At 48.5% G+C, this 16,688-nt stretch overlaps 1 protein-coding gene across 5 annotated transcripts in view; it reads left to right on the top strand.

Moving 5' to 3' along the window:
- The window catches only part of SLC35B2 (solute carrier family 35 member B2), a 260,931-nt gene that overhangs the window by 160,493 nt on the left and 83,750 nt on the right, over positions 1-16,688 (top strand). For 4 of the 5 annotated variants that reach the window (XM_069608860.1, XM_069608861.1, XM_069608857.1 and 1 more), the window contains exon 2: positions 1,406-1,600. In XM_069608860.1, coding sequence (XP_069464961.1) covers positions 1,426-1,600 — 175 coding nt within the window. In that variant the 5' untranslated portion in view covers positions 1,406-1,425. Of the gene's footprint in view, positions 1-1,405; positions 1,636-16,688 lie in introns of those variants that run through there. The other variant, XM_069608862.1, reaches the window with a different exon arrangement.

Here is a 16,688-nt window from a genome sequence, read left to right as displayed (position 1 = left end):
GGGGGTGTTGGTGTGATAGATATGTGGGTGATTGGGGAGCACAGAAAGGGAATATTTCCACCATTGAAACCGATAATGGTCGATGCAGCTAATAATATTGAGGCATGCACATAAAACCAAAAACGTAGCGCAAAACAAACACTACTGTCAAACCAGGGACATCTGATATGAAAAGTGCAGATAATAAAATTCTGGCTCTTGTAGTGCCGAACACTGCCTCTTTTTTGCAATGTGGCAATCTTACACCCTCCCATCAATAACACATGTGCTGCAAAAAGGCAGCAATGAAGAAGTTTGTGCTGCAAAACTAGCTTTTGTATGCCGCAATATTGACCAATTCATGCCTCAATATCGCGGAGGGTCTGATAGAAGTGTCTTCCCTGCACAGCTGTACAGCTGCATGGGTATTGGCCCCAGCGTGCGTCTCTCCTGGTTTTATTTTTAGAATAAGTGTCTACAAATGACAACCCACACCCAATCGCCCTAGCTTCTGTCTACTCTCAGCACCTGCTTTGGCACTCCCTCCACCTTGGAGGCTCGCACTTACACCCAACACGGCTCCTGGCATGTAGCACTTGCCTCACCATGCACTTCATCTGTTGCTCACTCTCCAGCACAGACACTACAGCACCAACCCCCTCTGCCCTCTTCCTTGCTGCACTTGCACCTTCTGAATTACTCACAGGGCATAGTAGGTTCATCCTTTTTCCTTTCCTCTCCTATGTGGTGTATTCAATATGTATCGGTCCCTTGCTCCCTCCCTCGCCCTGTTGGCGTTTTGAAACAGTATCTACTTGCTGTATAAGCACTGAACAAGCGAGCAATAAATAAATAAGTAGGGTGCCAGAGGTTTGTTGGTTCTATGTATCATGCATCAGTGTCTTCAGGGCAGCATTATAGGGTTCTGTGTGGGTTCCGACTGTTCCACTGCTCACTACCCCAGACATGGTCTGTTACCATGCTGCCATGATGTTTAGAGTATTTCTTTCTAAATTGAACCCTGTAGGACCCTTTGTGTTTTACCTTTTAAAGTCCAGAGCCTGATAACCCTGAATGTTGCCTTTTGATTGGATCCGCCTCACTCTAGTATGACCTGAAACTAGATGTTCCGATGACATTTATCTCCGCATTTGTCCACAGTTCGGTCTTCAGGTCTTTTTGGTAATACAATTATTCCATGAGCCATGTCATCTGATCAGATAGAGAATTAGAGAATGAGAGGGGTACCTGTCATTTGAGTGAGGTCAGCAAACAAGTGAACCACATCCTGGCATACATTTGATGTGTCTGCATGATGGAGGATGCTGTATTCTGATTGGCTGTTGTGGCTGCATGAACTGTTGGAGGATATATACCCGCTGATGGCCATCTTGTAACTTCCTGCATTTGCTTCTTCTTTCCACAGAGTCTGCCTTCTCTGTGGCCATGGTGCTGTTCCCTGTCGTCTCGGCCGATGAGAATCCGCCTCCTCTTGGGCAGGACCCGTGGGGGGACTTCTGGTTGTTTCGCTTCTTTGTAAATGTCGCTGGCTACTTGACCATCGTGGTGCCTGGCTTTCTGCTGATCCAGTACTTCAAGCGGAGGAACTACTCTGAGACGGGTGAGGTGTGGGCGTCTCAAGAGGAAAAGACAATGGTACATGTATTAATGTGGTCTTCTCCTTTTTTCCAAGGAAATTAGGAAAGGATTATCGCAGCAGAGGCCTGGTGAGAACAGTGGTGTGGGCTAGTGGAAAGTAAGAGGACCTTAGTGAAGCATGGCACTGCAAGAACCTATGAATCATTAGTTCTCAGTGGCATTCCACTCTACTGCTCTTCAGCCTCTGTATGCCAGCACCGTCGGGGGCTCATCACATCCCAATTAGCCTTTGCCCAACCCTAGCACGGGCGGATCTGGCACTGGTCAATGTAGGCCTGGTGTAAAGCATTTGCTTAATCTAGCATTGGCAGCGCTGTGTAAGAATCATAGACCCATAGCATACTTCCCCTACCATCTAGAACCTTTGCATACATGTGGTATTCCGGATCAGGAACAGCTGGGGTCTCACTCTCTGCTCAGTGAACTGTGTTGTGGTTTCAGACCAAGCCACAGTATTGAGCCAGTGTCTGTTTCTCTGCGAAGAACACCTGACATTAAACTGATTTTAGGGTGTCGGGTGGGAGGGGGGGCTGCAGCATCCTGCTTCTGTTCTTCTGTAGCCTTTCTGTGGATCATACCATTCTTTTAGATCGTCTCTTAGACCTTTAACGGGCAAATTGGGGGCATTGGCCTCCTTTAGATCTAGTTTGGAGAAAGGGTCTCAGTCAGTGGCCTCCTCTCCAGGCCAACCCCCCTCAGTTGTGGTGTCCTGCAACAGTTGCTCCTCTCTGTCCTGTGATATTTTCCATCTGTATGACCTCACCAGTGGCATTCACAAAAGAGCGGGGCGATCTGTGTCAGTCCCGCGTGGATGATGCGCTTTCATCGCTGTCCTCAGTGACCCGCCGGAGTCTGTGACGTTGCTGAAGCTTCTACACAAAGTCCGATCATGGATGCTAAGCAGCTGGCTTCCATGCCCCCCTTGTTGAGCCTCTACCATGGGTCTGGAGAAGCGCCATCTTGGGGGTGGCTTTTGTGATAGTGACATATTTTCGAGAATCTGTGTCCATGCCACTTTTTGGAATGTTTACCCAGCACACTTGATCCTGCATATTCCTAGAAATGCATTGCTAACTCAAACCTAGACCAATGCAATCGCCTTCACGGTGGATGTCTTCAGAAACCTCTGGGGACATTGGCGACATTGGACCCATGGCAGAATGCTGGGATATGAATGTTGTGCAGACTAATCTCCTTTTCCCACAGATTGCAGGTCTATGCACTGGTTACTAGTGGCTGGCTGAAATAATTCAAAGACCCAGTGTCTGACCTTTGCAGCACCCTAGAGCAAAAGGATAGATCTTCCTACAGAATGTCATGTTCTCCGATCTCCCTTTAGAGGAAATACTGGTGCTCCCCAGCTACTCCAGGGATGACGGGCTTAGGAAAATACCCAAGCAACTCTGATTCATCAGGGGCCTCTGGTTTCCCCTCCAGCCGTAGAGTACAGCACTCTGAGACTGTTCTGTCTGTGATGTTAGCACTCTATAAATATCCTTCTGTTGCCCGCTGAGTCAGGCACGACCCTTGCAGTGAGCAGTCCAATCTGAGATGCTTGGCCATGTCCCCATCGCCGTAGAAGTCCAGCCACTCCAGACAAGTTTTGCCCTAGTTGGGCCTCTTCATGGAGTCATGCCTTTCTACTTCTTGAGTGCAGCGAGCAGTGGACCTACTTTGGGTGTACCCCCATTGCTTAGGGAGACTTGCCTAGAAAAGCAAAAATGGTGGAGGTAAAGGCTTGAGCCAATGTTTAACCCATTAGAATTGCTCTAGGTAGCGCTCAATTTAAACATTTAGCTAGTCTGTCAAAGTGTAGAAGAGACGCCACAATAAGCGAATGGAACCCACAGCCAACCAGGGGGGGGGCGCTGTTCCAGTCGATCTGCTCTGCAGGGAAAGTGATGCATCTCCCGTGTTGGTCTGTTGATGGAGCCCCCCCCCCCCCCGCACCCAGAATGTTCTAATCCATGCTTTTCCACTTGTTGCTGCCAGCGGAACACACTTTTAATGTCGCTGCAACCCTTCTCCTTTATCTGCCAAGCTTTGGAACCGTTACACGCAGCCATCTATCGGCATAAGAACTATGCAGCCATCTGTCGGCTTAAGAGCTATATAAAAGCGGGCCCTTTGCATTCACCTTGATGACCGTTGTAAAGCTGGACCAGGGGCGCACCATTCAGTGCTCCCAGTTATTGTCATGTCACCACTACTGACTTCACACAAGGATCCGCAGTCCAGTCCAGTGGTAATATCCAGGTCTCCAGAAGCCGTCCTGAGGTCTGTGCTGTGGCTGCAGCACAAAAGAACCCAAAGTCGGTAACCTGCTAAATCCCAAAACTCAACACCTACTTCTTCCACTGCACCCGTTGCCATTGAAAGTAATCCTAGGTCACCCAGGGTCTTATCTTCAGCCAGGTATTGTCGTGGTCCACAGCAAGTTTCACCTTGGGACATCCACAGCCGGAGAAATGTCCCACCAAGGGAGTCCATCGCAAAGACCTAAAGTGCTGCCTTCTCCGACAGTCTGGTTCCTCTCTTGTAATGTAATGAATGTAATGTAAAGAAATGTGAGTGAGAGACCACAGTCAAAAGGCCTCTGGGCGCTAGCCAAACAGGTAGGAAGGAACGAGAAATAGCACTCCGAAGCAAGGAGACACAGGGCCTACCTAAATGAAAACAAAAAAGTCTTCAGTGCTCTGCGAAACTGAAGATGCTCAGGGATTTCCCTTATGTGCCTGGGAGAGAATTCCACAAAAATGGGGCGAGCACAGAGAAAGAACGCTCTCTGGCAGGAGCTCTGCGAAACCAAGGGACTGCGAATAAATTGGCCAACGAGGATCGTAGGGATCACACAGGCTGATTGGGGGATCAATTTAGATTGTAAAATACAGGGCCCAGAATGAGCAACAACACGATGAACCATACACTATCTTTAACTTAATGCAACTCTTAACTGGGAGGCAATGGAGTTTGGCCAACAGTTGCGAGGCCGAAGACCGAAGCGGGGGCATTCATTCAGTACCAGATGTGCGGCAGCATTTTGAAGAACTTGAACCAAAAAATCTTTTTGGGCCTCATAATTCCCATTACAATAGTCTAGGGCACCTGCAATGGAAGCCACCACTACGGATGTCCGGAGCTGCACAGGCACGAAGGGAAGTACTTTCCTGAGAAGCTGCAGTTTGCAAAACCCTGTTTTACAAACTGCCACAATCTGTCCCTCTCTAGAGCCTGAAGGCAGCAGATTCACCCCCAGGTCCCAATGCGTCAGGCCAGAAATCACACTGCCAAAGAGCATGTACCTTTGGATGGCCGACCACCATACTCTCGGTTTTGTCGCGATTGAGTTTCAGCCAGTTCTGTGACATCCACCAGTCGATCTCACTAAGACAGAATCTAAGCTTAGCCGGAAGATCAGACGATAAGGTGTTCAGTTTAAAAATAAATTGAGTGTCTTCGGCATAAGTATAGAAACGGACACCCAACGACTCATTTAAAATAGCCAGAGGATGCACATAGAAGTTAAAAAGCAGAGGAGACAATGAAGATCTGTGGTACCCCACACAAAATGTGCATAGGCGGGGCACAAAAGCCTGCGAAAGGCAGTCACTCGGAAAGGAAGAGAGCCAGGCCTGACACTCCTGCCTGTTTCAGGCGCTGGAGGGTCAATGGTATGAAACCCTGCAGAGCGGTTGAGAAGAATCAAAACTCCAACCTCCCTGCGGTCCTGGGACAAAGCAAAATCATCCAGGACCGAGACCATTAAAGAAAAAGAAGAAACTCCATAGTTGTGCTACCACCTGTTTAGTTTGTTTGCATGATAATGCAATAAATACCACAAACAATTATTAGTATGATATTTCCCAAAAAGTTTTTTATTCGCAACTTAAATTCATTTCATTTAAATTGTCCTTTAGAAATAAATCCTCTTTGTACAACGTTGTCTTGCAACAATTAAAGATTGTGTCACACACCCTGTATATTATGTAACTAAGCCTGCCACAAGTAACAGCGCTGCGATGCCCCTGGGCTGTTTGTGCGTTATAAAAATGCAAAAATAAACAGTTCTGACATCTCCCTATGGAAAACCAAGACAAACAAGTAGTTACTCTATTTGGGTCTTTGTTGCCCTCCGTCCCCCCCTCCTTTTAAACCCCTCCCCCCCCAAAAAGTTGCTGTCGACTAAATAATGATTTTCTAACACTTTGGTGACTTATAGTTTAGGACAGTGCTTAGTTGTCAAGATATCTTGACTGATTTCCTCTAAGTGAGGCTTTCTCGTGTTTTCTTTGGACTGTTATGTCATTACTGAGTCTGTAAAAAATGTTTGCATAGAAGAAAGCCTCAGTCTACTATGTCTGTTATACAGGACAATATCATCTTTTTCTCATTATGATCTAAAGGAAATATACTTTAACAAAAATAATTGGCATAAAGTTACCTGAAATTGTAGATTAATCTGTGCAAGCCTTTTCGCGCTGAGATGGTGTGATTGCCATGCTAAAGATCCCTAAAAATGGGCGTTTATTCATATTGCGCGGTGACACCATCACGCTAAAGAACGCGGTGACGTCAAGCATCAATGTCGTGCGGTAGCCATTTTGCTTTGGTGTAACTTTCTTTCATATAACGAAACAGTGATCGTTTAACTATGGTGTAAATTTCTCTATTTGTGGCTGCTATTGTTGCCTGATATAATGCATATTTCTGTTTTCATGGTCTAATCGGATATTTATGTTGACCATAGTATATAGCAGAGGTGAACTTTATATAAACTGGTTTTGAAGAGAGAAAAAAATAAAAATGAAGACTTTGTCTTGGTTAGCTTATTATTAATGGAAACGAAAGCTAGAATACTCTTTGCTAATGGTTATATTGAGAGAAAAGGCTGAGCTGAAAGATTGACATTCTTCATTAGCTACCTGATTTCCTGACTACTAATCAAGGTTGCATCTCATCATTTATTGGTGTTCAAAGATGGCCAAAAAGGAAAGCCCATTGCTAAAACATTATCTTGCTACATTGTGCAGTCGTAAACTAGATACCTTCTGATGCAGTGTCATTTGCATATGTGTTATACCAATGGGAAACCATATCAGTTTGCATTTAGTTCCTCTTAGAAAATGGTGTAGCTCCTGGTCAGTGTTTAGACCGTAGTGGCATGAGTCCATAGTGCAAATCCCATAGGCTTCACGTTGTCTTAGTATTCTTTCTAAATGTCCTCCTCTCGGTGGTGACGAGATCTTCTCTATCCCAAAATGTTTTATTTGGGATAGTTGGTCCAAAGAATGTTGGACTTGGAAATGGCTGGCTAGAGGTGACCTTGAGTCTTTGTTGAGAATGGCTCTGATGTGTTCCCCTATGCAGATTCTTAATGATCTTATAGTACTGCCTATATAGTAGCGATTACATATGTCATTTATGGCTTACAATGTATATTTACTATTGCAATTTATTAGTTGTCTGATAGGTGTTTGTGTTCCATTTGGTTTTTGTATGGTGACTTTAGCGTTGTTGAGTATTAGCAAACCTGACATTGTCCACATTTGTAGTTTCCTTGCAGCGGTGGTTTTAGCCACATTGAGGTTGTTTTGGTAGGTTTGGTAGATGTTGCATGATGAAAATGTGATGGGCTTAGCATATTTTTCAAATTTTTTGCTTTCCAGAATGTTACGTTGGTCATCCAGTATCTGTTGGAGATCAGTATCCACTTTTAGAATGTTCCAATTCTTTGACATTGTTCTTTTAATAATGTGATTATTTGATCTATAGGTTGTGATGAACTTTATTTTCTATGATCCAGTCGGTATTTTGGATTTTTTGTCATACAGGAGATGGTCTCTTGTTCTGAATTGAGTTGTTTGATAACATTTGTTTAGTAATTTCTGAGTGTATCCTCTTGGTCTGAAATTTTGCATTTTGTTGCTTACATGTTTTTCAAATTCGTCCATTGTTGTGCAATTACGTTTAATTCTCAGCATGTCTCCAAAGGGTATATTGTGAATTACATGGATGGTTTCTTGAGGCATGTAGTGTACTGTTGACAGAGGTTGGTTTGATATGCAGGGTACTATGGATGATCATTGATACATGGTCTTTGATGTAAAGATGAAGGTCCCAAAAATCTTATTTCTGATTGGCTTTCTTGTGTAGTTATTTTCAAATTGTAAGAGTTGTTATGGGTATAGTAGTCCAGAAGTTGTTGATGAGTGCCATTCCAAAAGATGTCATCAATGTAACATCCCCAAAAAATAACATGATAATGGAGAGTGAATGGCGGATACTGCCATGCATGCTCAAGTTTGTAGTGCCCCAGGTATAGGTTTGCATACGATGGGGCAAACTTGGCACCCAGGGCAGTTCGTTGAATCTGTTTATAGAGTTGTTGGTTGAAGGTGAAGACATTATTTGTTAAAGTGATACATTTCCAGAATCATTAGGTTTTGTGAATAATATGAGATGGATCTGTTTTTTAAGAAGTAGTTGGTAGTGTGGAGTCCTTAGTCATGGAGAATGCTGGTATATAGTGCAGATACATCCATAGTGACAAGCCAGTAGTTACATTCCCAGTATATAGTTTCCAACTTTTGAATGATGTGTTTTATGTTTTTGATGAAAGATGATAGAGATGCTGCTAAATTTTGTAGTTGATGATCCATGAATTCCGAGATTCTTTCAGTCAAAGAGCCAATGCTGTTGATAAACTGACGACATGAGGGTAAATCTGTAAATGTTTTAGGAATTTTAGGAATGAAGTACATGGTTGATGTTATAGGTGAAGAAATGCTCATACATAGATGTTCTTCGTCTGTTTGTTTGTCCTTTTTCTTTCCAATGAATCCTCATGGAATGCCATTCAGCTTGAAGTTGGGGTGTTGGGTTGTTGTGTAGTTTTTCGTAACAATCTGTTGTCAAGATGTTCTATTGCTATTTTAATATAGTCTGCTGTTTGAAGTAACACAATATTGTCACCCTTGTCGGCTGTTTTGACCGTTATGCTGCTGTTTGCCTTTAATTCATTGAGTGCTTGTTTTTCTAATGAATTCAGATTGTGGTGGATCTTCTGTTTGGTTCCTTTGAGATAAATTGCACGGAGGTCTGATTGCGTTGCCTTGAAGAACATATCTATTGCGTTATCCGTTGTTGTTATAGGTGTACGTTTGGATTTAGGTTTTAAAGTGGTGGATTCTGTAAGTTCCGTGGGGATGTTTTGTTCTTCTGCAAAGGACTCTAATGTGTGGATGCCTTCTTGTTCTGGTAAATTCAGTAAGTCGACTGTGTGTTCCACAAATGAGACTGTTAATTCAGATGTTACCAATTGTCTTGTAGGATGCTTTGGCACTACAGAATGTAAAAATTACTTTTAAAATTTTCTACAAAAAAGATAGAGATCCCCTATAGTAGACAAGTAATCGTAGTGGTTTGTGGGCCAGAAGTTAAGCCCTTTATTTAGTGCCGTGATTAGATGTGGCGAGAGATCCTTTTTTGTTAGATTTACCACTAGGTTTTGCGTTGGGGTAGTGGGTTTTTGGATCTGGTTTGAACTCCTACTTGTGAATTGTCTGGTGTTGTGTTTTGTGCCTTTCCCCCTTCTTCCCCCCCTTTGTTGGTCCTTGATTTGGTATACGTGTCGAGGTATTTGCCCATTTTGGAGTTTGGCTTGAGTAGTTGCGATTTTGCTTGTGCTGGATAAATTCCTGTAAACAAGATGTTGCTGGAGCAGAGGTGGATTGCTGTGATGGAGTTGTTTGTTCCAATTGATTTATGTCCATTGATGTTGGGGGTATTGTTTCCTGATCGCTGTCACTCACTGAGTCTGTGTCTGATGTTTGAGGGGTTGCTGTTTGTGGTTTGGTTTTGGATGTTGAGTTATTTCTGAAGACTGAATATTTATGAAAGGTGTATACTCTTTTAAATATATAATATAATTCGTCACGTATAAATTGTCATTGTATTTTGATCTTGATTTGTTCCGAGAATTGGTCTATGATTTCGTCCAAAATGGAATAATTTCGATGTTTTCTCCGGTAAATTTAGTATTTCGATGTCTTCCTTGATTTTTGTAATGTCCTTAATGAGCTGATCATGTTATTTCTTGGCATTGTGCACTAGTCTATGAATCATTTCTTTAGAGGCAGAGGTCGAAGTGGGCGGGAGCTGTGTTCCTATACTTTTTATTTTTGAAGTTTCACTGTTCCTATACTTTTTTTTTTTTAAACTTTAGTTTTTATTTGCATTTTTATACAACAAACAACATTGAGAGAACTGAACGCCCTTTCCCCCCCCCCACCCTTATAGCCCGCCCGGATCCCCCCCCCCCCCCCCCTGTGTCCGTTCCGGTGATTTGTCTTTGGGAGACTTCCTATGTGGCTCGGTCTCTTGAGCCTCGAGGTCGATGCGTTTTGTGACCGCTTCTTTGGTTGGCTTAATGCCTCCGTTCCCCGGGTCGTGGGGGCCCAGCCCTTATTGTTCTGGCTTGCTGGGCTCAGCCCGTCCTCTACTAAAGAGGAACCATCCCTTGTGTTCAGTGGACATCCCATCCCCAGGACTGCTGCACCCCATACCAGTCTGTAAGGAATGAGCTGGTGTCATTATTGACCCTGGCGGTTAATTTGTCCATCAAAAACATGTTTTTTACTTTTTTCAGCCAGTCCTCCTTGGAAGGGGGTTCGGGACTCTTCCATTTCTGGGCCAGGGCTACCCTGCCTGCTCTCAGCATGGTTTCCCACATTCTTGGGTATCGGTAGAGTTCCGTGTCCTCCGGGGGGAGGCCCAGTAGCATCGTTAAGGGGTTTAGCGGCAGACTATCGTCCGTTACTTCTTCAATCCAGCCCCTCACCGACTCCCAGTAGGACTGTACTTTCGGGCAGTGCCACCACATGTGGCTTCTGGATCCCGTCTGACCGCAACCCCTCGGGCACCTCGGGGACACCCCGGAGAACATTTTGGACAATTTGACTGGGTCTCTGTGCCACCCCTGTATTATCTTAAAGTTATGTTCCATGTCCGCGGTGAACAGGTTCCCATGAAATGCTATCCTGAATATTTTGGCCCAGGCGTCCTCAGAGATCTCCCCGCCCGCCAAGTCGTCCCAGAACCGGCGGAAGCTCCTTCTTCCTTTAAGATTGTAGGTATTCAACAGTTTGTATATACTGGACACTGCCCCCTTCCTGGATGTCGTCGAGTCCAGCAGCGTTTCAAAAGGAGTCAGCTGCCTACTCAGGTTTGGGCCCCAAGCTTTGGCGCAGAGGATGCCCTTCAGGCGGAGGTACTCGAAGATGGAGAGTGAGCCTTGACCGAGGGCAGCTTTCAAGACCTCATAAGGCAGAAATTCGCCCTCTTTGAACATCTGCCCCGCCCACTCCAAGCCCCCATCTGACCAAGTCTGTGAGTTCCTGAACCCCTGCCCTCCCAAGTTGATAGGGTGGCCCCAAAGAGAGGACATTGGAGATGGCCATGTAGTTAGATGGGCGGTGCTGGGGCCCTCTTTCCAAGTGTCCCAGAGGATTCCCAGGGTCGGGTGTGTTTTTAGGTGTTTCGGGATCGTCTTGCGTGGGGCCCATAGGAGGTCTCTGACCTTTAGGGGGTGAGCGTCCATATCCTCTAAGTAAGACCAGTACGTTCCCAGCTCCTCCTTCATGTGCTCCATGAGGACGCGCAGTTGGGCCGCGCAGAAGTATAGGTGGAGATCCGGTAGCCCAAATCCCCCCTCCTCCCTTGGCAGGGTCAGCGTAGCCCTTCCGGTTCTCGGGGTTTTCCCTTGCCATACAAAGTCTCGCACCCCGTTCTGTAGGTCTCTGAAGCACTGTACTGGGATTCTAGTCGGGAGGGCAGTAAAGAGGTACAGAAGCCGAGGGAGTACGTTCATTTTGATTGCGGTCATTCGGCCGTACCAAGAGAGGATCATCTTCCCCCACCTCCTCAGATCTGAAGTGATCACCGCAGTCATGGGGTTATAGTTGGCTGCTCCCAAATCCGCTAAGTCCCTGGTGAGGAGTACCCCCAGATATTTTATGGCAACCCTACCCACCCTAATCCCGTGAAATCTAACCAAGGGGTCCAGTAATGGGTCTAACGTTCTCATTGGTAGCATTACCGATTTCCCTGTGTTAATTTTTAGGCCAGAGAAGCGACCGAATGCAGAGATCAGGGCAAGGAGGGGGGGGAGTGAGGAGCCCGGGTCCACCAGGTAGGCCAGGACATCGTCCGCAAATAGAGAGAGCTTAAATTCCACCTCGCCCCTTTTAATACCCTTGATATCTGGGCAGGCTCTAACCGCTATTGCCAACGCCTCCATCGTAAGGACGTATATCAAGGGAGAGAGTGGGCATCCCTGCCTTGTCCCGCGAGATAGGGGGAATGGTTCAGACAACATCCTGTTCACCTGTACCCTTGCCGTTGGGGCCCGGTAGAGGGCGGTTATCCAGAGCATAATGTGAGTTCCAAAGCCCATCCTCCGGAGGAGGAGTTCCATGTAGCGCCACTCCACCCTGTCAAAGGCCTTCTCGGAGTCCAGGGAGAGGACGCAGGCGTCCAAATCCGATGTTTGGGCGAAGTGGAAGAGGTCTATTGTTTTACGGATGTTATCTGTCCCCTGCCTTCCTTTAATAAAGCCCACCTGGTCCCCGTGTACTAGTTTCGGCATTATACCTTCCATCCTCCTCCCCACCACCTTGGCCAAGATCTTAACGTCGATGTTTAATAGTGATATGGGGCGATAAGAAGAGCAATCCGCTGGGTCCCTTCCCTCTTTGGGCAGGACCGCTATAATGGCTCCCATCATGGATTCTGGGAGGATGTCCCCCTCTAGCACCGCGTTGAAGACCCTTGCGAGATAAGGAGCCAGCGTGGAGCAAAATTTCTTGTAAAAGAGGACGGAGAAGCCGTCCTCCCCCGGGGTAGTGCCCACCTTCATCCCACTGATCACCTTGCCTACCTCATCCTCGGTTATCGGGCCCTCCAACCCCTCGGACATTTCCCCGGAGAGGGCCGGGATCTGTATGGAATTAAGGAAGTTTTCTATCTGGGTGTCGTCCCCTTCGTATTCGGAAGGGTGTGAATACGAGGGGGTGAGCGTCCATATCCTCTAAGTAAGACCAGTACGTTCCCAGCTCCTCCTTCATGTGCTCCATGAGGACGCGCAGTTGGGCCGCGCAGAAGTATAGGTGGAGATCCGGTAGCCCAAATCCCCCCTCCTCCCTTGGCAGGGTCAGCGTAGCCCTTCCGGTTCTCGGGGTTTTCCCTTGCCATACAAAGTCTCGCACCCCGTTCTGTAGGTCTCTGAAGCACTGTACTGGGATTCTAGTCGGGAGGGCAGTAAAGAGGTACAGAAGCCGAGGGAGTACGTTCATTTTGATTGCGGTCATTCGGCCGTACCAAGAGAGGATCATCTTCCCCCACCTCCTCAGATCTGAAGTGATCACCGCAGTCATGGGGTTATAGTTGGCTGCTCCCAAATCCGCTAAGTCCCTGGTGAGGAGTACCCCCAGATATTTTATGGCAACCCTACCCACCCTAATCCCGTGAAATCTAACCAAGGGGTCCAGTAATGGGTCTAACGTTCTCATTGGTAGCATTACCGATTTCCCTGTGTTAATTTTTAGGCCAGAGAAGCGACCGAATGCAGAGATCAGGGCAAGGAGGGGGGGGAGTGAGGAGCCCGGGTCCACCAGGTAGGCCAGGACATCGTCCGCAAATAGAGAGAGCTTAAATTCCACCTCGCCCCTTTTAATACCCTTGATATCTGGGCAGGCTCTAACCGCTATTGCCAACGCCTCCATCGTAAGGACGTATATCAAGGGAGAGAGTGGGCATCCCTGCCTTGTCCCGCGAGATAGGGGGAATGGTTCAGACAACATCCTGTTCACCTGTACCCTTGCCGTTGGGGCCCGGTAGAGGGCGGTTATCCAGAGCATAATGTGAGTTCCAAAGCCCATCCTCCGGAGGAGGAGTTCCATGTAGCGCCACTCCACCCTGTCAAAGGCCTTCTCGGAGTCCAGGGAGAGGACGCAGGCGTCCAAATCCGATGTTTGGGCGAAGTGGAAGAGGTCTATTGTTTTACGGATGTTATCTGTCCCCTGCCTTCCTTTAATAAAGCCCACCTGGTCCCCGTGTACTAGTTTCGGCATTATACCTTCCATCCTCCTCCCCACCACCTTGGCCAAGATCTTAACGTCGATGTTTAATAGTGATATGGGGCGATAAGAAGAGCAATCCGCTGGGTCCCTTCCCTCTTTGGGCAGGACCGCTATAATGGCTCCCATCATGGATTCTGGGAGGATGTCCCCCTCTAGCACCGCGTTGAAGACCCTTGCGAGATAAGGAGCCAGCGTGGAGCGAAATTTCTTGTAAAAGAGGACGGAGAAGCCGTCCTCCCCCGGGGTAGTGCCCACCTTCATCCCACTGATCACCTTGCCTACCTCATCCTCGGTTATCGGGCCCTCCAACCCCTCGGACATTTCCCCGGAGAGGGCCGGGATCTGTATGGAATTAAGGAAGTTTTCTATCTGGGTGTCGTCCCCTTCGTATTCGGAAGAATAGAGGGTTCTGTAGTATTGCCGGAAAGCCTCTCCTATGTGGGGAGTGTCACCTCCCATGAGTCCCCGGGTGTCCCTCACCTCCTTCACCCTCCTGCTTTTCTGCACCTCTCTCAGCTTCCAGGCAAGAATCCTGTCTGCTTTGTCCCCCTTTTCATAGTATCTTTGCTTAACCATTTGGAGACTCCTCTCTGTTTTGTGTAGGAGGAGGTTCTTCAGTTGGAGCCTATAGTCTACCAGTGCTGCCACCCGGTCGTGGTCTAAGGGTCGGGTCGGGGATCCCCTCGGTTGGAGTCGGGCTATCTTTTCTCGTAGGGCTTTCTCTTGGGCCACTCTCTCCCTCTTCTTTAGGGCGCCTATTTTTATAAGGGTACCTCTTAGGGTTGCCTTGAAGGCGTCCCAGAGCGTGTGCGTAGTCACCTCCCCGTTGTCATTAAGCTCGAAGAACTCTGTTATGGAGTCTAAGACCTCCTGGGCAATGACCTCGTCTTTTAGCAGGGCGTCATTGCATTTCCAGCGCCCTCTGCTTTCCCTGTTCCAGCCCATCGTGATGGTGATGCGGGCCATGTCATGGTCAGACCAGGGGACTGGGTCTATCCTGAAGCCTGATACAAACGGGTGGAGATTATCGTCTGTTAGGATGTAATCTATCCTGGAAAATGAGCTATGTATGGCTGAGTGGTAAGTGAAGGAGGGGATATCCGTCCTAGGGGTCGGGATAGTATCCATCAGGCCCAGATCGTCATTTACTCTCCGGAAGCTCTGCGCCATGGCCTCTTCTATGGGCCTGGGGTTGTGGGGACCCGTCCGCTTCCTGTCCACGGTGGGATCCAGGACCATGTTGAAGTCACCTCCCACCACCAGTGGACCCTGCGTGAATAGCATGAGTTTGTCCCGGGTTTCCTCCCAGAATTGGGCCTGGTTTTCGTTCGGGCCGTACACCACCGCCAGGGTGATGGGGGGGCCCCCTGTAGGGTGCCCCGAAGCAGCAGGTAACGGCCTTCGGGATCCTTCAGGGTCGCCTCCTTCACGAACCCTACATTCCTTCCTATTAGTATGGCCACCCCCCTTTTCTTTGTCCTATGGGACGCGTAATAGACCTCCTCAATTCCCCCTCCCCGCAGCCCGGGCTCCTTCCCCCTAGCCCAGTGAGTCTCTTGGACAAACAGTAAGTCCAGTTTCGCCCGCCTAAACTCTCTGCAAATCAGAGATCTTTTCGTGGGGGTGTTCAGCCCCCTCGCGTTCAGGGTGCCCACTCCCAGGGCCGGGTGGCTGTTAGCCATAATCAATGTTTCCTGCCATTCTGGTCAGCAACTTCGCATCTGTGCTCCCTTTTCGCTCCCCTTGATTCACCGGTTGGACACTAATGAAATGAACCCCTAACTGCCCCTCTAACCCTCTTCCCAACAAACTAACCCCAACCTGGTCATATACCCCCACCCCCTCCCCCGGCGTCCAGCCAGATAGTTCCGCCATTACTGGCTTTTTGGCCGGACCACCAGCCTGCCCCTCTCGGCCAGGCACTTGTTGCAAATTCTTCTGCGTACGAGCCCCCCCCCCCGATTCCATTCCCGTAGTAGCCCACATTTTGTACTTGCTGTTCAGCCTGATTCTGGTGCCGTTCTTGCCTTTCGGCGGTCCCCGGGTTACTTCCTTGCGGTTAGTCTGCTAACTCCGGCCATCCCGGGAGACCCGTCTTTCGCACCAGTGCTGGCTGGAACCCCTTGATGATCATCCCTCCGAGTCATTTCGCTCTGCCTCTTTCCCTGGTGAGGGTGTGTTCATTTTTCTAAATTTCCGTGCTCCAGATTTCTTCCTCCTTTCGCTCGCCGGTCCCGAGCCACTTGCTCCACTCGCCGCCGGTCCTAATGGCTCCCTTCGGGGGGGCGGGTCCACCACGTAGTCCTGGATGGCCCCTTTGATGTCCTCCTCAGTGGTCAGCGTCGTCCTTTGGCCCTGATATTCAAAGGTCAGGGAGAAGGGGAAGCCCCATCTATATCGTACTCCCTTATCCTTCAGCAGTTGTGTGAGGGGGCGGCACATTCTGCGTTTGGAGAGTGTGTATGCAGAGAGGTCCTCTTGGTGGCCTATTCGGGCCGGTGCTTCTCTCCCGCTCCACTCCCCGGGTCGAGCGCGTCTCTCGCGTGCACACCGCCTTCTTCGTCCGCGGTCTTCACCCCCGGGCGGGTCTCCCCGGCTCCCGCTCTGCGTTGGCGCCGCGGGGGATGTGTGGTCACCGCGGCATCGGGGATCGGCTCTCCTCTGCTTGGCTCCGGCTTCCGGCTGCGCGTCGCCTGGGCCCTCTGACGCACCTCTGCTGCTGGTCCCGCGGCCTTGAGTCCGCGGCCCTGGAACTCAGCTTTTCCTGGGTCTTTCGACTTCGCTGTTTCGCTCCGTGGGGGGCGCCGGGGGTTCTCCCCGCTCTGCGACCTGTTCTTTCGCCTCGGGGGGGTCTGTGGGGGGGCTCAATCCCGCTTCTGACCCGGCCGGTGGCGGAGCGCTGAAATCAGGCAG

The sequence above is a fragment of the Ambystoma mexicanum genome, chromosome 4q, assembly GCF_040938575.1.
Source record: "Ambystoma mexicanum isolate Mex_15411 chromosome 4q, UKY_AmexF1_1, whole genome shotgun sequence".
Taxonomy (NCBI): Eukaryota; Metazoa; Chordata; class Amphibia; order Caudata; family Ambystomatidae; genus Ambystoma; species Ambystoma mexicanum.
The sequence above is the reverse complement of the archived record's forward strand: the minus strand, read 5'-3'. Positions and strand labels throughout refer to the sequence as shown.